Here is a 25,990-nt window from a genome sequence, read left to right on the forward strand (position 1 = left end):
CCAGGGCCAACACAGACAACCAAACTGACAGGCTGTTGATATCACCAACAAATTGCCTGGGCATTGCAATGTTGCCTTTCCGTGATGGTTGGTTGTATGGCTCATTGCCTACTGTCAGTTGTCAATGTTGTGGTGGCCTGCCACAACAGAAATATATTCCATGTCTCTTTGCTGATCTGTATCTTTGTTTGTTTTTTTTTCGTCTCTCTCTCCCCCCCTTTCTAGGACACCACTGCAGCACATGTACTCCATTAGCTATATGTATTACAGTCTCATAGGCACAGCGCTGACTGTGCTGATTGGTTATATAGCCAGTTATTTGACACAGGACCCCAAGGACGCTTACGATGCGAAATTACTGCATCCGGCTGTGTTGCGTTTGTACGAACGTTTCTGGAGCGGCAGTAAGCCGTACTATATCAAAGATGTCAATAATACAATCGTTACCGTGCTTGGCTCCAATGGCAGTGTTTCAGTATTTCAAGCAGCAGCAGCAGCACAAGGAGGAGGCAGCGGATCGTTGGATGGTGGTGTTGACTCTGCTGCCGCATCTGCGGATGTTGGTAATGGTAATAGTGGTGCCAAAATTAATCACGCTTTTGAGCCACAAAATGAAGCCAATATTATAATTGGTGCTGACAACAGTGGCAATGGTGAGGGGAAGGGTAAAAATCCCATGGATGTGATTTTCATCAAGTCGTTACCGGCTGCATCATCGCCACCAAAAACCTCAACACTTCAACAAAATCCCGCCCAAACAACAGTGACAACAACAACGACGAGTATGACAAATGTCAATAATGACGCTGGCGTCAATGTTGACAGCGTAACATTAGAAATGCCAAAAACACAAAATACCTCCTCCAGCCACCTGCCCAGTGTTGAACGCAATCAATTCAATGCCAGTCATCAGCACAACAATACCAAGGAAAATGTTTGATTATGCCTCCAGATCGAACATGCCACATTTGCCTCCATTTACATACAAAAAAAATACCTTTGCCTTGGCAGAGCTGACCTGCATCGAAGCATTATGGCAGGTTCCTTTTGTGACTTAATTGATATTTACTTAATATGATATTTTTTTTCTTCCTTTTTTTTGTAATAAGTTTAAAATACAACCACAACAACAACAAACTATTATTTTATTAGAATCCCAATCTCCATATAGATCTAGATAAGAATTTAATTTATTCCATAGGTAAATTAAACAAAAAAAGAAAAACTATTATTATTAATATAATGAAAGTCTATAGAGCATAAGACAACAATTAAAAAAATGCATGCACTGAGAGAAAAACAAAAACAAATTGAAATGACATGAAACAGAGTTAAAAAAAGAAAATAATATTTTTTGTAAGAAAAAAAATTAAAAAAAAATAAAAAAATAAAACAATTGGACTAAGAATATAAAAATTGTATTATTTTTTTAATAGTTCAAATGGGTAAGTTGTAAAAAATACTATTAATGTTTTTCAAAAGGTCATTATTATTTTTTGAAAAAAAAAAAAAGAATCGGAAAAAACAAAACAATTGGACAAAGAACATACAACTTTTATTATTGCAAAAGTACTTCAAACGAGTAAGTTCTATTAAATACTATTAATATTTTTTAAAAGGCAATTATTTCGGGGATATTATAAATTATAATTAAATATTTATTTGCTTCTAGAAAAAATCACTTGATAATTTAAATGAAGTATGAACTTTTATTTATTTATTTTTTTGCCGTACAATTTTAGAGAAGAAAAAATTTGGGAAATGGATTTTTACACCCTCAGCCAAATGTCTAGAGAGGCTATATATCATTTGATACGGGCAAAACGTTTTAAAACCTAGGTCTCTTTGGACCAAATTCGTTTTAGGACATTTGGAGTCGATCTAGCGATGTCCGTCCGTCTGTCTGGCTGGTGCGCACGATAACTCTCGAAGGGAGTATCCGATATCCAAACTTGGTACATCGTAATATTAAATTTGAAATTTCTTGAAATTTCTCACATCTCAAAAATTTTATTAACCCAAGGTCTGGTATACTCCTTCTGGTACCTCCCCCACAAAAGGTCGAAATTTTCAAAAAATATATTTTCTGCACAGAAAGAGAAACAGTCATTCGATTTTGCTCAAACTATGCAAATGCTTATATTTACATCAGTTCTAGGTCAGGTGTGAAAATGGACAATATCGGTCCACTACATCAGGTACCACCCCCACAAAGGGTCAAATTTTTGAATAATTACAACTCTTATAAAATGTGATGTAAGAGTCCGATTGTCTTCAAATTTCGCACAATAATTTTATTAACCCAAGTTCTGGTGTTAATATGGAATATATCGGTCAACTACTTCTGGTACCTCCCACACAAAAGGTCGAAATCCCCTAAAGGGGGTCACAATTTTGAATATCCATAAAAGTCATACAACGCGAAATAAGCATTAGGTTATCATTATATTTCACACATCCCATTATTTCTACAAACACAATATCTTATGCGAAGATGGAATACATCGGTCCACTCCTTCTGGTACCTCCCCCACAAAAACTCAATATTTGGAATATCCATGAAGCTCATAGAAGCAAAATTAAAATCCAATACCATTCAGACTTTGTACATCGCATTATTTCCATCAACACAAGATCTGTTATAAAGATAAACACAACGCTCCAGAAAAGCTTAATAAGCCTCCAACTCCTTGCTAACGCAGGATCTGTTGTGAAGATGATATACAGGGCGAGATAAAAAAACTGCAACAAAGTCAAACGCCATAATTTTCACTTTTTTTTAAATTTTATTGAATGAAATCAAAAAATATCGGAAATAGCATCAAATTTTAGAATAAGTTTAAATTTGGTCGAATTGGTATCCTTTGGCACGAATTATGACCTTCAAACGGCCAAAGAAACCGTTACACGCTGCCCGCATGTTGCTCTGCGGTATTTTGGCCCATTCCCGGCGAAGATCTGGCTTGAGGTGATCGACACTATGGTATTTTAAAGTGGCAACCTTGCTTTCCAAAATACTCCAGACACAATAGTCCAACGGATTCGTATCCGGAGATTTTCGTGGCCATTGAGTGCTAGAAATGAAGCGATGAACCTCATTTTGTAACCATTCTTGGGTGGCGCGTGCTGAGAGCAATGGTGCTGAGTCCAGTTGGAATGTCCAAGGTCTGCGGCCGAAATGCTTGCGTGACCAAAGCTTTAATACACCCTCCAGAATATGTTCGATATAATATACGGCATTTATTCTGATGCCATGGTCGATTAATGCAAGCGGAGAGCGACCATCGTCTGTTTTGGCTTGAGTTCTGATGGCCAACCGAAAGTGCACATTTTCAGCTGACCTATTTGACAAGTAAACACGATCATTTTGTTTGTTTACAAACTGCTAGGCAAGGAATGTTTTCTCATCGGAAAAAAACCAAATTCGGCAGTTCGCACCTTTCGGCCAAGCTAAGCAACTCTGCAGCTCTTTTGAGCCTATTTTTCTACGTTGCGGTGTAAGTTCCTCCACCTTTTGGAATTTCAATGGCATTACCCCGAGCTCATTTGGAATATTTTCCGAATAGAATATAGCGATATGTTCAGCTTACGAGCTATTTTTCGGCCACTGCAACGTGAGTTTCGATCAAGTCGCTTCTTTACTTTTCGAACCATTTCTGCTTTCTTCCGTCCACTTCCTCGACGTCGGACTACGCTACCAGTATCACGGTAACGAGCGATGGTACGAGACACAAAAGATTTATTCACATTTAAATGCTGGAGTGCTCTAACGATAGCCACTTGTGGTTTTCCAGCCAAATATAAAGAAATGACACTATCACGCTTGAATTTCATCACGAATAACTTTTTTTTTTGGAAAATGCTCACCAAAATGCTTTTGTAAGTTTGTAAGCAATATAATGAGCTGTCATTGGAATAATTTTAACAGCTGTCGGACGAGTGGATTAGAAATGACAGTTGTCAGAAGTTGGTTGCAGTTTTTTCATGTCCACCTGTATGATTCTTCCGATTTGGGGTTTTAAGTCCCTCGCATGCATAATATGCAACCCACAAGAATGAAATTTTGGTACCGGACATCAGATGCTCCTCAAAAATACCTCTGTCAAATTTTATCGAGGTCAGTTCAGATTAGGATATAGCTCCCATATATATCTTTATCTGATATCAGGTTTATTGTGCACCAAATGGCTAATATCAACCCAAATGGACTGAATTTTGGTAATTAAGACTGAATCCATCCCAAAAACAAGACTTGAAATTTGTTGAAAATCGGTTCAGATATAGCTATAGCTCCCATATATATGTTTTATCCGATTTGGAGATTAAAGTGCCTCACAAGCGTAATATGTATTCGACAACAATGATAGTTGGTACTAGATATCAGATAGAACCCAGAAATACCTCTGCCAAATTGTATCAAGATCGGATCAGATTTGGATATAGCTCCCATATATATCTTCAACCGATCTCAGGGTTTTTGTGCACCAAATGGCTAATATCAGCCCAAATGACCTGAATTTTGGCTTATCTGACCGAATTCAGTCTAGAAGCAAGTACATTAAATTTGGTGAAAATCGGTTCAGAAGTAGCTAAAGCACCCATGTATATGTTTCATCCGACATTCCTTTACCTAAAGAGCCACTCACTGACTTATACCACAAAAAAATCGTCATGTATTTTTGCAAAATTAATTATTGGTAGATTTGCGTCTAATATAACATTAGTCAAGAAGTTAATGTGGGTGATGTTCTCAATCGGAGATGAAAATTGAGTTATTGAAGTGGAAATAATAATATTTCAAATCGGCGTTGATCGCGGTCCATTTTAAATCATACACTTTTCATAAAAAAATCAGTTTTATTTAAAATTAACATTATCCCTTAATGGCAGATTTTCAAGCATCTACTGGTATTTATTTATTACACCTTAATTAATTCATTTTCATAACATTTTATTTATGCTTATAATTATTTCATTATCCCTTTTTACCCACATTTGCATATGGATTGGGATATAGTACTCTCCTTATTTCCGCATAAGTGCGACCATTACGTTTTCCACTTCGAGGTTTGATGGTTCCCACTTTGGTACGCTTTCTGTTGTAATAACGGAATCTGTTGTAATAATGATTCTGGTAACTGTTGTAGGGTAATCCATAATAAGGAACTGGGCCACCGTATTCCTTTAACTGTGTCAAACTATTGATCCAGTGTTTAAAAAATAGTGCGGAGCACAAATTCAAGCCGAATATTGTAAGCAATACAATTAATAAAGGACTTTTAATGAACTTCATAATGCAGAATTGTCTACGAATTTATTATGAAAATATTCTTTCACGATTTGTTGTTTTCACACCCAAGGTAACTTTGTCAAATGTTGCTTTCGTAATACAAGAAGCAATATTTAAATAGAAAGACAATTGTCTGAACAATTCCGAAAATCATTAAATTATCCGGAAATACAAAAACAATGGGCTTTTTATTACAATCTTCCCGCCACCGTAATTACCACTTCTTCGTTGTCTTTAAATTGTTGTTAATTTTTTTCATCAGAACTTTTGCACATGCCATTCGAAAGTAAGATATTCTTCATGTATTTATGTAATGTCTGGATGTTTGCAGACATCTCCGTTATGACATCTCTGAATCTTTGATTACCACACAGATAATCGTCTAGCTAGATCGTATGTAGACAGAATTTTGTGTGCGTGACTTTTTGACCAAACATAACAGTAATCCGGTGGTACCGTTGAAATTATGGGAATTACAGAAAACCATAAAGTGTAGAAAGCTCTTTACGGGTAGGCTCAAAATCGATCAAACAATTATTTCCATTGGACAGAAAATTCCATCTACCTACATTTTCTTATTAAAAACTTATGGACAAACGGATGGATGGATGATTTTTGGTTTATTTATTAAATAACTGCAAGAAATCCAAAATAACAAAAATTTGACAATTCTACTTCGTAGTCGTTTTTCGAACTTTTATAATATTATACCAAGTGATCATTTTAACAAGAGTAAAAAATATCCGTCGGTTTTGCTGACAGATGTATACCCTCAGGCAGTGTTGGATTATTTAAATATATTTTGGTGAATATTGCGATGTTCCAAGTTTGGACCAAAACCGATACTCCCTTCTAGAATTATCGTGCGCAACAGCCAGGCAGACAGACGGACGGACATCACCAGATCGACTTCAAACGCCCTAAAAAGGATTAGGTCAAAAGAGACATAGGGTCTAAAACCATTATTTCGATGAGGCACAGTTGGTCGTAATAAATTATATATACCCTCTCTATGGGTGAGGGTTTAAGTGTAAAAAAAACAAACACGAAAAAGAACAGCTAAGATCGACCGGTTCGAGATTTTAATATCGGCCAGCATTTGAACAAATTTGCAAAATAAAAAAAAAATCATCTTTCGAGTTAAGCTTATATTGGCCTATAGGAAGACAAGTTTTTTTCATAGGAGGTAGCATCCATTACAAACTCCAAATACCTAATTTGAAATAATTCCGTTGAAAAGTGTGATACAAATCATCAAAATACTGAATATCTGTGGGTACTGTTATACTGGGGGTATACGAAAACGTGGACCTCTACAACCAATTATCTACCAGTAAAGGTGATACCACTTGCGAACTCCATAAACCGAGTTTAAAATTATTCTGGTGAAAAGTGTAGCTAATAACGTCAAAATATCGAATAAAAGGAGGTATCGTTACATGAGGTCTATACGAAGACGAGAATTTGTATAGGCAATTTTCTGTCATAGGAGGAAGAACCCATAGCGAACTCCTAATAACATTTTGAACAATTCCCGTTAAAAGTGTGACACGAATCATCAAAATGTCGAATATCTGGAGGTACAGTTAAATAAATACCGAATATATTGAGATAATTGGACCTACATACAGTTCTACCCAAGAAAGGTGTCTACATGCTGGGAACTCAAAGTACCAATTTACAGTAAATTCGGGTTAAAATTGTGACTAAAACGACCAAAACGCCTTAAATTTGGCGGTACAATTGTATGGGAGCTATACCAAAACGTGGCCCTACTAATTGGCCCATTTTCAATACCAAAAGTCCGGCAGACATAAAATATATCTGAGTAAAATCAACATACTTCATTTCCTTCGGAAACTAGAGTGATTTTCATAGACGTACAGATAGACAGGCGGACGGACGTCGCTAAATTGACATAGAATCTTACGCTGATCAAAAATATATATACTTTGTGGGTTCTCAAGTTTATATTTCGATGTGTTACAAACGAAATGACAAACTTTATATAACCTACGAGGGTATATATATATATATATATATATATATATATATATATATATATATATATATATATATATATATATATATATATATATATATATATATATATATATATATATATCAGAAAATTCTAAAGGTCAACATACATCTTGTATTTCTACATAATCCAAGGACCTATTATCATGATATACATAGAAGATAGCTACAGATGTTACCTGTAAATGGTCCGAATTCACACCTAAAATGTTCTGGCAAATATTCCACTTTGGCTCTCTTCTAAAATTCCACTGTTTAACAGCTAGCAATAAGGGCCAACAAATGTTGCGACCTTTTTCCACAAATTTCTTTGTATATTTTCAATGTTGAAACAATTTGGATGGTCTAGCCACTAAGCCATTTAACTTATTGACATTCATTGCTTATTGAATCTGTGATCAGTAGGGTTGGACCTACGCAAAATCATGACGATCATTTGTTAAACACGCTGCCTCCGAATGTGGATGTTCTGAAGATAGGAGCGATTGAGGCGATCCTTATAATGTATATAACACAATTCTTAAAACGTTACAGTGTCTCAAGACCGAACATACGTAGTCCCTTGTTAGCATATATTTTCTGAAATGCTTCTTGCCTTCCGTAAACCTTGCTTTGATAGTCCTGAATTCCTTTTTTAAATGAATCGAAAACCATAGCGTATTAAAACCTAATTGCTGTAGTAGGTATTACAAATATTTTAAATTCCAATCAGTTTCTTTAGACTTCTCATATATTTCTTAGACCAAAAATGGGCGACTGTTTTATGAATTCATCTAATTTAGTTTGAAAAAGCTCCGATGTGACAGGAGTTCCGGGTGTCCACAGTGGATCCCGCACCACATATTCTACCCAAATTTTACTATAGACCTGCTGCAGCAGCTCTTTGACATTTGTGGCATTGGTGTCGGTGTTCAAGACAAATCTGAAAATACAATAAAATGAGAATACAGATAAAGATCATATGTCCATCAACTTACTTTAACCCGGAAGGCGTTTCCAAATAATGTAGAGCATATTTGTTAGTCTTATAATACAGAAATCCCTCCCTTGGGTCATGGGGTGAAAGTTTATTTACAAAGGATTTAATGGACGACAACATGCCATAGGTGAGCTTGGCTTCCTGTGGGAAATTAAACATGTATTTATTTACTCTACATGTATTAATTTTAGCTGTGAAATGTTTTCCTTACCTCCTCTTGTGTTAACCCCGATTTCTTAGTACGATTCCATTCGGCATAGTACATCAGGGTGCCATATTTATCAAATATATATAAATTAAATACTTTCATTTGGATAATTTGATTGTTTTATATTTGTAATATAATGTTTCAAATATTAATTGTTTTTCAATTGAAGTAAAAGTTCTGTGAAATTTCCCAGTAACTTTTTCTCTTCTTCTTCTAGATACAAATGAAAATCACTTTGGAGTGATAACACAAAACAGCTGTTAAAGGCAATCAACTTCCATGAATTGTGCTGTTTACCAAATCTGCCAATATCAGAGATGGTATAAAATTATTTTTAATATTCATGTATTGCCGAAGACTTTTATAGGCTTTTATACCTTTTATGGGAACTTATGGGGCAGCCAGTATTCAACGTGGAGAAAATCTGGCATCTGAATGACATAAATGTTAACAACAAGGAATAGTGAATGGGCCCTAAGCGAAAACTATTTTTTGTATAAATCGTCGTATATGACATAAACATAGATATCACAAAGATCATCTCCATGCCTCTTATCTGTATATATATTTTTAAAGATAAAGACTTTTTCGTCGCTATAATCACTTGTTTTTAAATCCTTGTCATTGTTAAAACAACAACCAGAGGAATATGTATGATGAGCGATTCTAACTCACAATTGACGCATCCATGTAGCCAGAGTACAAAAAAGTACCCAATTTCCATAATTTTTACTTAATATAATGTTCATCACTGATCAACGAAAGTCGACCTAGTTACCCCTACTGTGGAATGTTTTTGTTTATTATTTAGCAAAAAAAGACGGGGATTTTTCGCATTTACGCGATGACTCTTTGGCCCACATACTGCAAAAGATATTGCAAATAATTCTTAGATCGCAAAAACATACATTGGTGGTGTTGACAAAAAAGTAGATAAAAAAGAATCCCCATTGGAATTAGTCAGAATTTCGTTGACGAAATGGCTACATTGGAAAAACCAAAGAAAAATGTAAGATTTCAGATTTCTTTGTTAACTTGATTTTGCTTATATAGAAAACTTATTAATTTTTCTCCTACAAAGAAATCGAAAAAGCAAAAACCCAAGGAAGTTGCCCCGGTACCAATAGACGACGATGATGATGGTGAAAATGAGGAGGAACACAATGTGGAAGAGCAGTTAAAAACTGATGTCGAGAAACTGGAAATAAATGCAGCTGATAATGACATTGCAACGGGGGAGGAGGTTCAAAAGTCTATCAGCAGCAGTGCGGGAATTAAAAGCATGGAAAACATTGTTGCGGCTTCGGCAAATGCAACAATTGATAGTATAGTAACACAGGAGTGTTTTATATCTTCCGATTACAAAGAACCGGACAACAAAGATAATGTTGAGACTGTTATCAAAGATACCGATGGGGAAATTGTGTGCGAGGCCAGTGAAGATAGGGAGATATGTATTGAAGCGGCTAGTGCCCCCTTATCTACAAATGAAGAGCATATAATTGCCACTGAACCCTCAGCGCCACCCGCCTTAAGCTCAAGTTCACCCCAAACCACATCGTTTCCTCAAGAACATTTGATGACTGCGACCACATCTAATATTGCTCAATATCCTCAAATACAAACACTGAGACATGAAGAAGCAATAACCGAAATAGTTTACAAACCACCTAAAATACGGTCTCCTGGTTTTCGTCTATCTGCCAGTAGACTAGAAGCTTTATCCCATGACCAATTAAAACAATACTACCATTGTCCGGAATTAACAATGGTACAACAATTCGAAATGGAATTTCTTACAAATTCCCTATTGGAGACACACGAACAAGATCCACTCTATGCTGCTCTACAAGAATATTACAATTTGCAGAGCAAACTAACAATGAACCTACATGATGTCAAAAAATTCCGCAAAGAGGCGGCAGCAGCTCAAGAGCATATCTGGGTGGAAGTTCCCATTATGAAAACATTTTCCGAAAAGTGTGGTGACAGGGTGGAAGTGCGTGAAACTGTTACCTACAAGTAAGGAGTTTTGTAATAGATTTTAAAGGAAATGAAACGAATATCCGTTTTATTTCAGCATTGTACAGGTTGATGGTAAGAACTTGGAGGCCGCCACATCTGCCCTTACCGTCTTGTTTGATATAATTTCCAATACATATACCAGTAACTTGATTACAACCAAAATCACCAAAATTAAGGTAAACTTGTTTAGGAATCACAAAAAGTTACTAATTCTAAATATTTTTATTGTTTATAGATTGATCAAATGATTGATGAAATCATCATATTTCAAAATAGAAGTCATGATCATTTATTGGAGGGACCCCTTAAATTGCACCCCCATTTAGATAACTATTCTTTGCAAATCATATCACAAATAAGAAGAGCCCTAAGCATACTCTTCCATTTTTCAAGGAAATTGTCACCAAACAAGGTAATTTCCTCGATAAAATATTGTGTCTTCTTTATTAATAGGGTATTTTTCCTTTCCCCCAGGACTTTGCTAAAGATCTCAAATCTTGGTTTCAAAAACTTATTTCATTGCATTTACGTTTGGCAACCAAAGAAGATCATTGGTTTTTGTTATTCAACATACTACGTTGTCCGAGTGGAGTTGGTGCCTGGGCAAGTGAATATTTGCAAATACCTTGTAATACCAAAGCTTTAACACCTATTGCCTCAACTCCTACGGCCCATACAAATGAAGTTCCCCTACAATTAAATTCACCCGAAATTGCCCACTGTATGTCGGTTTTACAAGTCCTGTTACTGCCGATTAAAAAACGTAATGAATACTTAAAACAATTTACCCAGGTAGGTCTATGAAATACAACATTTAGAGAAGAGATGATTTTAAGCTAACATTTAAAAAGTCTCAAAAGGAAATAACCGATCCAGCTAAGGAAGAACGTTGGATTCTCATCGATTCGGATGGCGAGGATAGTCACACAGCATCGGGGGATTGTGTGGGTCTTAAGGAGAGTGACTTGATTGCCCTGCTCAACCAAATACCATTTGAGCAATTGTTTAGGTAAGGAACTTTTAAAGAATTTTTTGATAATTTTCTAATCATCCTGTTACATTACAGATCTGCCTTGACAATAGAAAAATTCCTGGATGATTACATAATTGAGGTGGATTTAATATCGGCCCAACAAATGCTTAAAGTATTGGCATTCTTTTCACAACTCATTACCTTGTTCGGCGAGGGTATGCTGACATATAGCACAGAACGTTATAAACAATTGGCCAAACGTTTGGGCCGCCTAATGCGCCACTCGTTGCAATATGTTTCGGATTATTATGAACTTTTCAAGTAAATCAAAAATTTATATTTAAATTGGAATTTTTGAAAATATTTCGCTTAATTTTCAGACAAAATAATCTTTCAAAAGATGTGGCGGTTTGTGAACGTATTGCTTTGGAAAACAATGCTTTACTATTGAAGGCCTGTAGTTATATATATCGAACTCGCAATTTGGCCACATGGCAATATTTTTCATCTCTGCCATTTTCTTCCATGGAGGCGGAAATTGTGTGGCAAATATTTTACTACTTAAATGTTGGTTTCCCAGCCGAGTTTTCGCTGCCCGAAGAAGGTAAGGACTATACAAATACGAAAAATTAATAATGTGCGTTAGTAAAAATATTTGGATGTGTAAATTTTGAAGAAAGTTGGATTCTTATCTTGCTTTCTTTGAGCGTTTGGTTTTTCAAAAATCTTGAACCCGTGTGGGGGAGATACCAGAAGAAATGTTCCGATCGGTACGAACTTTATTATAGATCTTGGGTGGATATATTGAGATGTACCAAGTTTGAATGGAATTGGATGTTAATTTCGCGTATTATGGGCTTTATGGATATTCAACATTTTGACATTTTGTGTTGGAGGTACCAGAAGGAGTGGACCGATATATTCCATTTCCACACCAGACCTTGAGTTAATAAAAATATTGTGATGTGTGTAATTTGAAGAGAATCGGATGCTTAATTCGGATTTTATGATAGTTTTGGTTATTCAAAACTTTAAACCTTTGTGAGGGAGGTACCAGAAGGTGTGGACCGATATATCCCACTTCCATACCAGACCTTGGGTTAATAAAAATATTTTGATGTGTGTAATTTGTAGAGAACCGGGTGCTTAATTTGGATTTTATGATCGTTTTGCTTATTCAAAACTTTAAACCTTTGTGGAGGAGGTACCAGAAGGATGGTCCGATCTCTACCATCTTTATAACATATCTTATGCTGATAGAAATATTGAAATGTTCCAAGTCTTAATAAAATCGGATGTTAATTTCATGATTTATGAGCTCCATTAATATTCAAAAATTTGACCCTTTGTGGGAGAGGTACCAGACGGAGTGCACCGATATATTCCATCTTCACACCAGACCTTGGTTTGGTGATGTGTTTAATTGAAGTCAATCAGACGCTTACATCACATTTTATAAGAGTTATAATTATTCAAATTGTTGACCCTTTGTGGGGGAGGTACTTGATGGGGTGGACCGATATTGTCCATTGTCGCACCTGACTTAGCACTGATGCAAATATTATGATTTGCAAAGTTGGAGAATAATCGGATTAACCTTTCTCTTTCTGTGCAGTAAATTATTTTCTTTGAAAATGTCGACATTTTGTGTGGGGGGTACCAGAAGGAGTGGTCCTATATTGCTCATCTCCGAACTCGATCTATGTTTGACAATAATATTACGATGTACCAAGTTTGGACCGAATCGGATACTCCCTTTTAGAGTTATCGTGCGCCAGACAGACTGACGGAAGGACATCGTTAAATCGACTCCAAATGTCCTGAAACGGATTTGGTCCAAAGAGACCTAGGGTTTCAAACCGTATCAAATGATATATACCCTCTCGAGCCATTTGGCTGAGGGGACAACGTCTTTGAGTTAAGAACTGCCATCTCAGTCATTTGCTCTAGTCTTCAAGATTTTTGTTTGAAGTAAACAGGGGAATTAGAAGTCTTCCGATTTCCATTTACCACTTTGAGTTGTCGATTTTTGTTTGTCAATCTCGCCACTTTTTTGAGATCTTGACTGGTTAGGTATATTATGGAAATGGAAATTTTTACTTATTTGAGGTCGCATTACATCAATTCATCTATTGTCTTGCGGCAGGACTTTTACAAAATTTTAAAGGACATTATTATTAACAATTTTTTAATGCATTTTTCTAGATTATATGGAACACTTTGCTGCCTCCGATTTTTGGGCCAAATTCAATGTGGCCAATGCTGATTCATCGGATGAAGATCTATACTATTTGCTGCAGGCCTTCTTTGAAATGGCCAATGATCGTGACAGGAACAAAGATTGGGACTTAATTAAAACCATATGTCTGCACATTTTCAATGTAAGTAAATAAATTGGATAAAAAAAGAAATATTTCCACTCATATTTTCTTTTTTAATAGATTGGTTACCTCAATCATGATACCCGTGATGTATGCTACAAAGCAGCCCGTGATATGCTGGTCAACTTGACACTGGCCTATGAGGATTTACTCTCCTGCCTATTGACACAATTGAAGATTCGCTTTAATGACTGTGAAAATGTTGTATATCTTTTCAAATCACTGCCATTGGAAAATTGGAAACCATCCATGGAAAGTTTTGAAATTCTTTCAAATTGGTTGTTACATTTTGATTTTCGTTCTCCCGAGAATATGTTGGCTCGCATTGTGATCAGTCATCTGAATTGGTCTTTCGATTGTGATGGCCGCTTGTTTTTACCCCATAATATACATGTACGCATGGCTTGTCTCATATCAGAGGCTCTTACCAAACATGCTCCCGAGGTATTGGGTCTTTCGGGTATATCGGAAAGTGTTAGACAAGTATCAAGTCTAATTGATTTCACCCAATCGACGAAAGAACAATTTACAACATGGTGTTGGAGTATTGTATCCTTGCTTCGTTTACACATAATGGATCAAAACGTGGAAACAATCAAACAATGTTTGCGAAATCCCTCAGAGGGTCTTATGTTTGTGCCGGAATTAGAACGCATGGATCTAATTTATCAGGGTGTTAATGAAAATCGACCATTGGCTTTATATGTGGCTGTGTTGGTCTCGCTACATGGTCACTCCATACCGATGATTTGTCAAAAGGGTTTTGAGCTGATGCAACGTCTGCTAAGTGATCATCGTCATGCAGCTGTTATACGATGCTTAGAATTAATAGTACCATTGTTTTTGGAAACTCCCGACACTCTGGGAAATGCAGAGAAATTCCATGGCATACTCAATACACTGCTTAATGCCGATAAAACCTATTTGAAAATGGCCAAGGATATGATGTATCCGAATTCGGTGGGACCGGTTTTGGAGTTATTGGATAATATGATACATCATCAAATTACGTCATATACCAGGCATGTTTTTTTAAATTTTATATTTTATTTAATTTAATATAATTTATCCTTTCCAGCTATGGCTTGACTTCACCCTTAAATCTCATTAATGTTTGGCTTAATTGTCTGACGGCACTGCCCAATTGGCAAAATACCTATGTGGTATATTTGTTGGATAAGATCCTGCGTGTGGCCTATCAATTTCCAGATGCCCATCTGCAGTGTGTGGAATTTTTCAGTAATTATCTCAAGGACTGCAACGAATGGAAGGGTACCAATAAAATGTCCAGTCTTAAGGGCTTCTTTGGTGGCAATCAATCCAAAATACCAGTGTTGTCGGCATATCAACCATGGTTGGCCATGGTCTTGTTGGAAATTGAATTTAAGACACAAGATTCTTTTATATGGCTCGAATTGTTAAGACAACTAAGTTCGGCTGGCAGCAATACCAATATGGATGGTATTTTAAAGGTAAGGGAAATGATTAATTTTACCAAGGATCTTGAATAAATAATTGATGTGTTTGCAGAAAACTCTCAACCTGGCCAAGCGACCGGTGTTCCCAGCCAACATGTTGGTCATCTATAAATATGCAAACTTAATTGCCAACATGGACATCAATCATGCTCTCTTTCCCATTGTCAATCAGAAATTTTTTGAATTATTTCTATCACGTGTCCCGCCAAGTTATGATGAGCATAGTTTCCAACAAACCCATGGAGTCTCGGATAAATTTTATGAATTCAATGTACCGCTTATGAAGAAGATTAAAACCCAATTAAAAGCTGCCGAAACGTTCTATGACAATGAGGCCAAGACCCATGCCAATGATGAGAGTTTCAGTTACTATTATCGTAACTGTAACAGGTGAGAAACTGAAAAGAATAATGGACATTTTGGAAAAGTTGTTAATGAAAAGAATTTCCAATTGGGGACAAATTTTGAAAACCTAATTTTAGCTACTTTTTTTTCAATTGGAAAATGTTCTAATGTACTTCCAAAATACCTTCTTTTTATACCCTCAGCCATATAGCTACAGAGGGTATATATAATTTGATACGGCCAAAATGTTCCTCATCGAAATAAGGGTCTCTTTGGACCAAATCCGGACATTTGGTGTCGATCTAGCGACTTCCGTCCATCCGTCTGTCTGGCTGGCTGGTGCGCACAATAACCCTCGAAGGGAGTATGCGATTTGATTTAAACTTTGTACATCGTAATATTATTGTCAAACTTAGATCGAGTTCGGAGATGGGCAATATCGGCCCACTCCTTTTGGTAACTCCGACACAAATTTAAAAAAAAAATTACAGCGCAGAAAGAGAAAAGATAATACGAATTTGCTCGAACTTTGCAAATCCTAATATTCGCATCAGTGCGAAAATGGACAATATCGGTCCATTCCACCAAGTGCCTCCCCCACAAAAATTTCAAAATTTTGAATAATTACAACTCTTATAATCTGTGATGAGGGTGTCCGATTGCCTTCAAATTACCCACATCACATTATTTTTACTTAACCAGGGCCTGGTGTGAAGATGGAATGTATCGGTCCACCCCTTCTGGTGCCTTCCCCACACAGGGCCAAAATTTTGAATATTCATAAAGCACGAAATTATCATCCGATTCTATTCAGACTTGGCACATCTCAATATTTCTATCAGCATAAGACCTGTTGTAAAAATGGTAGAGATCGGATCATTTCTTCTGGTACCTCCCCCACATAGGCTTCAAGATTTTGAAAAACAAAACGCTCAAAGAAAGCGAAATAAGCACCCAACTCTCTAAAAATTACACACATCACCATATTTTTATTAAACCAAGGCCCGGTGTGATGATGGAATATATCGGTCCACTCCTTCTTGTACCTCTCCCACAAAGGGTCAACATTTTGAATATTCACGGAGCTCATAAAACACAAAATTATCATCCGATTCCAATCGGATTCGGCACATCATAGGTCACTCCTTTTTGTACCTCCCCCAGAAAGGGTCAACATTTTAAATATTCATGGACCTCATAAAACACGAAATTAACATTTGATTTCATTCAAACTTGGCACATCTCAATATAATTCATCAACACAAGATCTATTATAAAGATGGTAGAGATCGGACCATTCCTTCTGGTACCTCCCTTACAAAGGGTCAAAGTTTTGAATAACAAAAACGATCAGAAAAAACGAACTAAGATTCCGGTTCTCTTCAAATTACACACATCACAATATTTTGATTAACCCAAACTCTGGTGAGAAGATGGAATATATCGGTCAACTCCTTCTGGTACCTCCCCCTCAAAGCGTCAAAATTTTGAATATTCATGGAGCTCATAAAACACTATTTAACGTCCGATTCCATTCAGACTTGGTACATCTCAATATTTTCATCAATACAAGATCTGTTATAAAGATGAGAGGGATTGGACCATTTCTTCTGGTACCTACCCCACAAAAGGGTCATCCTTTTGAATAACCAAAACGATCATAAAATCCGAAATAAACTTCCGATTCTCTTCAAATTACACACATCACAATATTTTTATTAACCCAAGGTCTGGTGTGAAGTTGGAAAATATTGGTCCACTCCATCTGGTACCTCCTCCACAAAGGGCATCATTTTGAATATTCATAGAACTCATCAAACACGAAATTACCACCCGATTCCATTCAGACTTGGTACATATCAATATTTCTATCAACACAAAGTCTGAATGGAAAATATTGGCCCATACCTTCCGAACCTACTCCATAGAGGGTCAACAATTGGAATACATTTGAATAAAATATGCTGAGGGTATACATCTGCCGGCAAAACCGACTGCGACTATTTTACTTGTTTTAATTTAATCCATAATTTTGTTTTCTTTTTTCAGAATTATGAAAACCTATGCCCTGTGGCTTGAAGACACGGCCATTAATAAAATGTCTCAAGATCAGGATTCATATCCACCACAGTATAATGGCGAAAAACTAAAGGAGATTTTCAATACACCAACTGTGAGTAATCATTTTGATATTTCTAAATTACAAACAAAATATATTCCCTTTTCCCTTCGCCTAATTTCAGCATCATTGGACGGAATTTTTGTATTTACCATTAATACGCAAAGAGCAGCGCTATCAGGCCGATCAGTGGGCACGTAAATGTTTCCGCTTTCGTTCTGTAAAACAACTGCGAACACCTCTCCAATCCAAGGCAAAATCTACGCCTATTCAAAGAATCAAAAGTCATTTAAGTTCATATGACAAACAATTGCCACCACCCACATATGTTCGACCCAATTTGCGAATACAGCAGGAAATAACGAACGAAACATTAAAAGATCTAAAAGACAAATTGAAAATATTAACGAATACAGCAACGTAAGTTCTGAGGCAGCAATCAAATGCCTTTAGTTACCAAACAATTTCTTTTTTAGAAAATTCCATTTCAAGACATCCGAATTGAATTCGATAAATCGCAATTACATGGATAACATTGTACAGCTTTATAAAATGGTGCCTTATGAAGAGATCAAAATTAAAAATTGCAATTCTTTGGTCTTCAATCGTCGTTGCTCGAATCCGGCCAGGATTGTTACCACATTGGAGAAAATACGCAAAGATGAACAGATACAACAGAAAATCGACACTTTTCGTGAGAGGCATGACAAAATCGTTGATGAAATGTTACATGAAAATGTTGAAGAATTCGCCCGTAGTGTGGGGGAAATTGGACAAATTCTACGTTTGCTATTGATGAGGGGAAATAATGCAAACCACACGCCACAGGATGTCGTTGAACGTTTGAAATCTAATACAGGAGTTGCATTTTTCTATCATGTCATTGACAATATGTCCGAGATCACAATGAAATTTAATGCCACCCATAAATTCTATACGGAGCTGCTGAATGATTTGGGTGTAAGTAGTAATGGAGTAATGTAAAAATAGGAGATGATTTGTTATATTTGCTCAATAGGTCTTTATTCAAGCCAATCAAGAAGAGGAGGGCTTGAAAATTTTGAAATTGGCCTTGAAACGACCAAATCTTTTGAAATCCCTAGCCGGTGTCTTTGTACCCTGTCAAACCCGACCACCATATTTCCTCAAAATGTATAAATTCCTCATTGACTCCCATTTGAAACTCTGTGATACAAACACCTTATTTGTGTTGTTTTCAAAGGTAAGGAAGCATTTAAAAAAAATTACGCAAAATAAATATAAAATTGGTTTTCTCTCTTGTCTTCCCAGTTCGATTTAATTTTATGGCTTGAAAACTTCACCCCAAAACTTTTCGATATCAACCAATTGCTGCAGTTGATTTTACAAGGTCTCGAGTCTTGGTCTCAGCCCTCATCGAGTCTGTTACAAGATCAATTTCGTCGTCATCTCGTACATATCTTCAATTATGATTTTCCCGAACATTATGGTGAAGTTATGCAAATGGTTTTGGATCGTATATCGGACAATAAGTTAATGCCCATTGTCTTGTTGGATCTACTCAATAGTCTATTGGAGAAATTCAATTGTGAACTAATGCAATTGGATACACCGCAGCATAGGATTCAAATGATTTCCATGGATTTTGCCAGGAGACAGACGCTCTTCAATCTCAAGGCTGCCACCGATACGGTAATGCTTTTCGCTCGTTACTTTCAAAAGGAGCGTCTTAGTCATGGCCTACACGGTCTCTATCCCAAGCATAAGGACTACTGTATGCCCCTGGCCATGTGGTTTTCATGCATGGGCCATTGTGTTGTTGTCTCGGCAATTTGTACCTATCAGGAACTACTGGCCGATCAGAGTATGTTAAGAAGTTCAATGTGGGAAAAATGTGTTAAAAATCATGTTTTTCTTTCAGTATGTGATTTAATTTTCGGTTCCATTATTGAAATGTATTCACCATGGCTGGTAACCTACACCGAGGAGACCATACGCCAGTTTTCGGCCAATTGGATAAGGCAATTGGTGGAGAGTGGCAATGGCAAACGTTTGTTGCCATGGAGTGAGCAGCACGCCAAAACCAGTAAAATAATGATTAAAAATTTCACTCAAACCCTGATGTTTATTATGGAAAATCTACCAAGTAAGCATAACCACATTCAGGATATATTGATTTGAGGAGAACTTAACGACTCCTTTTTAGTTTCCCACAAAATATTGGCCCATTGCTTTAGCTGGTACATTCATCACTTTGCCGTACCCAATATTGAGAGTTACATATATGGACCAATCCATGAAGGCATTGCCGAATTGCCCTGGGAAAATTTCCAGCCCCAAGATGAATACGTAGATATGTTGTACGACAGTTTGCAAAAGGTATTGGACAATTTTTTGCAGGAAGACCATTTTGTTAGTTACCTCATACCTTTTTTGCAGTTCCTACCACATTCCCATGCCATGTTGGGTCACATTTTCATACGTATCAATTGGAATCAATGGTTTGAAAGCACCCTATTGAGCATACCGGGTGCCACGCATAAGACTCTGGTATCCCGGCTGTTTACAATTTTTGTGAAAATAGCCTTTGAACCCAATATCCATATGCAAATTAATACCAGCAAAATATTGGAAGATGCCATTAAATATCCCTGGCACCGGGTGGACTATGGCGAGTTGGAGAATTTATTAAAATGGTTTTGTACAAGTGTTGAACCAACCATTATTCTGAAATTGCCTGAAGAAACAAATTATGTGGATAGGGCTGTATTGGAGTAAGTTCTATTATTAAAATTGCTTATTTTCCCCCTGCTAATCCATTTTCCATTTTAGTTTATTGCGCTTAACCTGTGCAATGATGCCTGAGATTGGCAATCAAATGCAACTTATCTCCAATGCCACAGCCAAACGCATACTCTATACTCGAACCATGATACGTTTACAACGTCAGGCTGCCACCAAAAATCCCAAACTTTTGGCCACCAAGGAGGGTAAAAAAGTTTTCAATACAGCTTTCGAAGAACTATTGCACACGTTAAATCAATCCCTGATTGCATTGGCCGCCACTAAATCGCCTGAGGAACAACGAAGAGAAGCCCTTAATGTAATGTTAGAAATTATATTGCCAATGCAGACACAAAGCGAAGAGACATCGAAGTAAGTAGGTGGGGGATGTTAATACATTTTTTACAGAAGAATTTCAATATTCATCCGAGACCGAAAGTAAAGGTAAAGTTCATTAGAGGCTGGAAAAATTGGGGAGGAGGTTTTAATACAGGAATACAATTCAGATTTACTTTGAATTTTGCGATTTTTTTCGAACATAACCGTCGACTAATTTATTGCGAATATTACTTCTTCTTTGAAAACCTCTTCAATAATCGAGAATGACCATCGAATATATGGAACAAGGTAGTGTACTTGATTCTAGAATTTGTACACAACAATTTCAATATGCATCCGAGACACCATAAACTGAAAGTAAAGGTAAAGTTTATAAGAGACTGGAAAAAGAAGTTGAGGATTAGATTTCTGGGTATACCAGTCTGTTCAATACATACCTATCTCGCCTGAGCTGGTCTATAGTATCTCTACATGGTATGTATGTACATAAGCCCGCTTTTGGAAGGCAATAACTTCTGGTACAAGAAGGGCTTTCAATGCCCACCACGAGTTGTGGCATTCCGTCCTAGGTAATTACCAGAGGGGATCAGCGTTGGTAGAGCAGATTGACTGCTCCACATTTTGCTCTCTAAATGGAGAGTGTCACATTTCGCCAGACTTAACCATAGTATCCCCCATGCCTGATAAATGAAGTGGCTAGGCAACCCGTAATTTCTCTTGGGTCAGACCTTAATGCCAAAAATCGTCTCCATAAACAGATTGCCACCATTTACATGAGGAGGCGAAAGTCCTGCCCTTACGTCAGACTAATCATATGCTTTCGTCGCAGTACCTGCATGTGTGTTACCGTGAGAGTCATCCCAACCATCATATGGTGGATATAACTCCCGCACCCAGGCGTGTCAGGAAGGACATACATGATTAAGAGAGGGAGGTCCAACGCTTTAAGAGAGAACACCTAGATCAAAAAGCCTATCCGGCACAATACACTGCATCTCTTTAATTGCACTGCCAAACCTACCAACCAACTCACTCCAGAAGATCTCTGGCTATAACCCATTAAAGTAGCCCAATTTTTAAAGCTGGGGCTTGAACCAGATTTGCAGAATACAAACACCCATATGTACTACTGCTACAACAAGAACAATAAACAGATTACCGATCTGAAAACCTCAGATAACATTTCATAGCCGCCATGGCTAGAATTCAGGGAGTTCGGTTTTTAGTACTTTCCAATCCACCTGACCCTTCGGGTTGCTGAAAAGATTTTCCGGGACATCATCAAACCTGCAGCCGCTTGCCATATACCTGCCAGTTGAACATCCGAAATAAGACCTAATTTCACTGCAGAAAGCGTCAGGGTCAGTGAACTGACAGTGGATGTTCTATTCGTCTGCGTAATTGAAGAGTAGAAGAACATCTTCAATGCACTTGAGTACCCGATTTGATCCAGACTTGTTACATTGTAATATTATTGTCAAACTTAGATCGAGTTCGGAGATGAACAATATCGGTCAACTCTTTCTGGTAACTCCCCCACAAAAGGTCGAAATTTTCAAAGAAAATATTTTACTGCACAGAAAGAGAAAGGATAATCCGATTTTGCTCCAACTTTGTTAATCCTAATATTTGGATTAATCCTAGGTCAGCTGCGAAAATGGACAATATCGATCCACTCCATTAAGTACCTCCCACACAAAGGGTCAACATTTTGAATAATTATAAGTCTTATAAAATATGATACAAGAGCCCGATTATCTTCACAATATTGTTATTAACACAAGGCCTTGTGTGAAGATGGGATAAATCGGTCCACTCCTGCTGGTACCTCTCTAACAAAAGGTCGAAATTTTCAATATCCATGAAGCTCATAAAACGCGAAACTAACCTCCGATTTCATTCAGACTTGACACATCTCAATATTTCTATCAACACAAGATCTGTTATAAAGATGATAGAAATCGGACCATTCCTTCTGGTACCTCCCCCACAAAGGGTCAAATTTTTGAATAGCCAAAACGATCATAAAATTTATTACATATTTACATACATATATATTTAAAACTTATTTCTTTACCCAGGGCCTGGTGTGAATATGAATGTATCGGCCCAATTCTACTGGTACCTCCCCCACAAAGGGTCAAAATTTTGAGTGTCTATGAAGCTCATAGTATGCGAAATTAACATCCGATTCCATTTAGACTTGGTACATACCAATATTCCCATCAACATAAAATCTGTTATTAACATGGTACCTCTGGTACCTCCTCATAACTCAAAACTGGGGGTATACATCTATCAGCCAAGCCGACTGATATAATTTTACTTGTTTTTAATTTTATTCTAGCCTACACGTCGAAAGTATCATCAAATGGCAGGTGAATATTGCCGAGCCGGGCAACATATTAATGTGCAGCATCCTCTCGGCCATGGGTCATATGAAAGCTTTCATTGGTGGGATTTATGATCTATTGGAAGCCAGCATAATCTTCTATTTTCGTTCATCGGAGTCCAGTTTGGAATGGCATTCACCCAGCTGGTTACAATTGTTGCAAATTTTACAAATGTCTTTGGAGAAACTGGAGTTGATGCCAATAATGCGTAACTCCTCCATATTCACGCTACACATTTTCATTCTCTATAAAATGGAAAAAATGCCCACCGTGGGAGATCAAATAACGTTCATGCAAGATCTATGTCAACTTATTGAGAACATTAAAACTGAACCGGCCACGGAAGCTATGATGGCTGTGGTATGGGGTGCCATGATTTCATGTGGTTGTCGTATATTCCTCACCGAACCGAGAAATTCCAAGAAACCCTTGATAATGTTATCGCGGCATTTACAACATCTGTCCACCCAGGCCGAAGGTTGGGGTGATGGTATTTTGGGAGCAATCGGTTTGAAAAAGGACATTGTGACAAACAAGTAAGTCAAGAAAAGGGAAGAACTGGAATACAATTAATATTCTTTAACTGTTTTCTTTGATAGGCGTAAAGTGTTGACACGTTGCTTGGCGATTGTGATATTATCCTTATATCCCGAACTTAGGTAAGTTGCTTATGCCATTTAGTGATTTTTTTAATTAATCCCTACTCTTCATTCATGTCACAGGCATTCCATCAATCGTGTTGAACCCAATGAAGAGTACAGCTCATCGATGAGAGAATTATCCATGCTATTGGCCAATAAAAAGTTTTTAGATGTTAAACCTTTGATTGTACAGGCCATTGGTATACTCGAAGAGAATCCCATGCCCAAAATCCAAGATGTTCCACATTTGGTTTGTCGTCTAATTTCACTTTTTTATTGCAATGGCTTCCTTACCACGGTACCCGAAGTTTGGGAATTAGACTTCCGTATTCCTGGTATATAATTTGCGTTGACCACAACTGACCTTTAAGGTTTTATTTTCGAAGTCTGTTTATTATTTACATGCAAACATACATATACATATATTTTTTATATACTACATACAACAATACATGCATACATACATTTTAAATGTACCTAAGCTAAGTGATATCATTGAAAATTTAAGCGATTTTTTTCTCATTCTTCCTTTTTTCAAATATTTACAAAATAAAATCAATTTAATATGGTGTTCAAAAGGCATTATTCGAGTTGGTCACGGAAGCGAACATGGTATGGGAAGTCGAAAATATAGGACGTTGAGTTTGCAATTAGATGGAAAATTGAGTAGAGCCGAATTATTTGGAGGTCTACAAAGTTATACTGACGTTACGTTATAAGGTGCCTGTTGAAGTCTTCGATCACTGTGCGAAATTACAGAGGGATGGAACAACGAGGGCACCAAAAGTCCTGACTGGTTTGTTAAGGAAGTTGATCATCCCTAGGAAGTTGATCATCCCTAGCTGGATAGTATTTCCACATCCTTTGGCTCGTACTTTGGACCATCCTTTGTTTCGTACTTTGGATACATCCCAATACCATCTGAAGCACATTGTTTTATGAAATTTGAAAAAAGGTTTTTTTTTTAATATTGGTAATGGAGGAGGACCACACCGAAATATCGTAGCCCAAGAAGTGTCAGAAGATGCTCAGATATGTGTAGGAAACAAATGATTTCAGATGCAATGAATGATCGATTGTAAGATAAGGATTGGACAAAGCTATCACAATTTTCTAAAGGTTTGAAAACTGAAAGTTTTGAAAAGTTTAACGCCATTCTGTTATTGTTGTAACAGCTTCACATGTTTTGTTTGATTTGTGCTAATCCGTTTCTAACTCCAGATGATTCGACTATTTTCACGGGATGTAACGAAAGATCTTCTGGAATGCATGGGGTAGGTTTGGCAGAGAAATAAGAGAGATGTAATGTATTGTGTTGTTGTTGTTGTAGCAGTAGTACACGTAAGTGTTCATTCCGATTGTAACTCCTCGAAATACTCATGTCAGACCCAACAAAGTATATTTATTCTTGATCAGCGTAAAATTCTAAGTCGATTTAGCGATGTCCGTCTGTCTGTCTGTTGTAATTACGCTATCTTTCGAACGAATAGAGATAGAAGGCTAACATTTTGCAGCATGTTTATTTTTCCAGTAGGCAGGTTAAGTTCGTAAATGAACCATGTAGGTCCACGTCTTCGTACAGCTCCTATATAACGGTACCTCCCGATATTCGGTATTTTGATTATTTTAGCGACATTATAACCCGGAATTGTTTCAAATTAGGTATTTGAAGTTCGTGATGGATACTACAGCCTAAGACAGAAAATTGTCTGGGAAGGTTCACGTCTTCATATAGCCCCCATATAACGGTACCTCCCAATATTCGATATTTTGCGACATTATTAACCGGAATCGTTTAAACTTTGGTATTTTAAGTTCGAAAGGGATACTTCAGTCTAAGACAGAAAATTGTCTGTGCAGGTCCACGTTAATGGGCTGTAGCCAGAGATCTTCTGGAGTGAGTTGGGTAGGTTTGGCTGTGCAATCAAAGAGATGCAGCGTATTGTGCAGGCCTGTATCACACGCCGGGCAGATGTTTCGTACATCTTCGTCAATTCGTGGACAATTTGAATTCAG

General features: G+C 37.0%; 3 protein-coding genes across 5 annotated transcripts in view; 2 read left to right on the plus strand and 1 right to left on the minus strand.

The window, feature by feature from the left end:
* The window catches only part of LOC101900140 (sodium-coupled monocarboxylate transporter 1), a 301,185-nt gene extending 299,879 nt beyond the window's left edge, over window positions 1–1,306 (plus strand). For both annotated transcript variants that reach the window (XM_059125300.1, XM_059125301.1), the window contains one exon: window positions 226–1,306. In XM_059125300.1, the coding sequence (XP_058981283.1) occupies window positions 226–940 (715 nt within the window). In that variant the 3' untranslated portion in view covers window positions 941–1,306. The remainder of the gene's footprint in view (window positions 1–225) is intronic.
* A 6,684-nt stretch (window positions 1,307–7,990) lies between these two features.
* Window positions 7,991–8,691, minus strand: LOC101900315 (trafficking protein particle complex subunit 1). Its single transcript, XM_005180681.4, has 3 exons — window positions 8,521–8,691; window positions 8,308–8,450; window positions 7,991–8,252 (listed from the first exon to the last, which is right to left on the minus strand). Exons 1-3 carry the CDS (start codon window positions 8,617–8,619, stop codon window positions 8,057–8,059), a joined length of 438 nt encoding a protein of 145 aa, XP_005180738.1. The 5' UTR covers window positions 8,620–8,691; the 3' UTR covers window positions 7,991–8,056.
* A 606-nt stretch (window positions 8,692–9,297) lies between these two features.
* LOC101900484 (ectopic P granules protein 5 homolog) lies at window positions 9,298–24,545 on the plus strand. 2 transcript variants are annotated; one of them, XM_005180682.4, is made up of 24 exons: window positions 9,298–9,526; window positions 9,599–10,539; window positions 10,598–10,718; window positions 10,778–10,954; window positions 11,017–11,334; window positions 11,394–11,551; window positions 11,609–11,836; window positions 11,896–12,119; window positions 13,721–13,896; window positions 13,957–14,918; window positions 14,975–15,368; window positions 15,427–15,764; window positions 17,769–17,892; window positions 17,963–18,258; window positions 18,315–18,798; window positions 18,857–19,060; window positions 19,129–19,681; window positions 19,739–19,963; window positions 20,024–20,196; window positions 20,257–20,591; window positions 20,650–20,973; window positions 23,288–23,869; window positions 23,933–23,992; window positions 24,056–24,545. In XM_005180682.4, exons 1-24 carry the CDS (start codon window positions 9,497–9,499, stop codon window positions 24,315–24,317), a joined length of 7,689 nt encoding a protein of 2,562 aa, XP_005180739.1. In that variant the 5' UTR covers window positions 9,298–9,496; the 3' UTR covers window positions 24,318–24,545. The 2 variants fall into 2 exon arrangements, with proteins under 2 accessions (XP_005180739.1, XP_005180740.1); XM_005180683.4 differs by having other exon boundaries at window positions 11,403–11,551.
* The last annotated feature ends 1,445 nt before the right edge of the window (window positions 24,546–25,990 follow it).

Source organism: Musca domestica, unplaced genomic scaffold (genome assembly GCF_030504385.1).
Source record: "Musca domestica strain aabys unplaced genomic scaffold, Musca_domestica.polishedcontigs.V.1.1 33, whole genome shotgun sequence".
Taxonomy (NCBI): Eukaryota; Metazoa; Arthropoda; class Insecta; order Diptera; family Muscidae; genus Musca; species Musca domestica.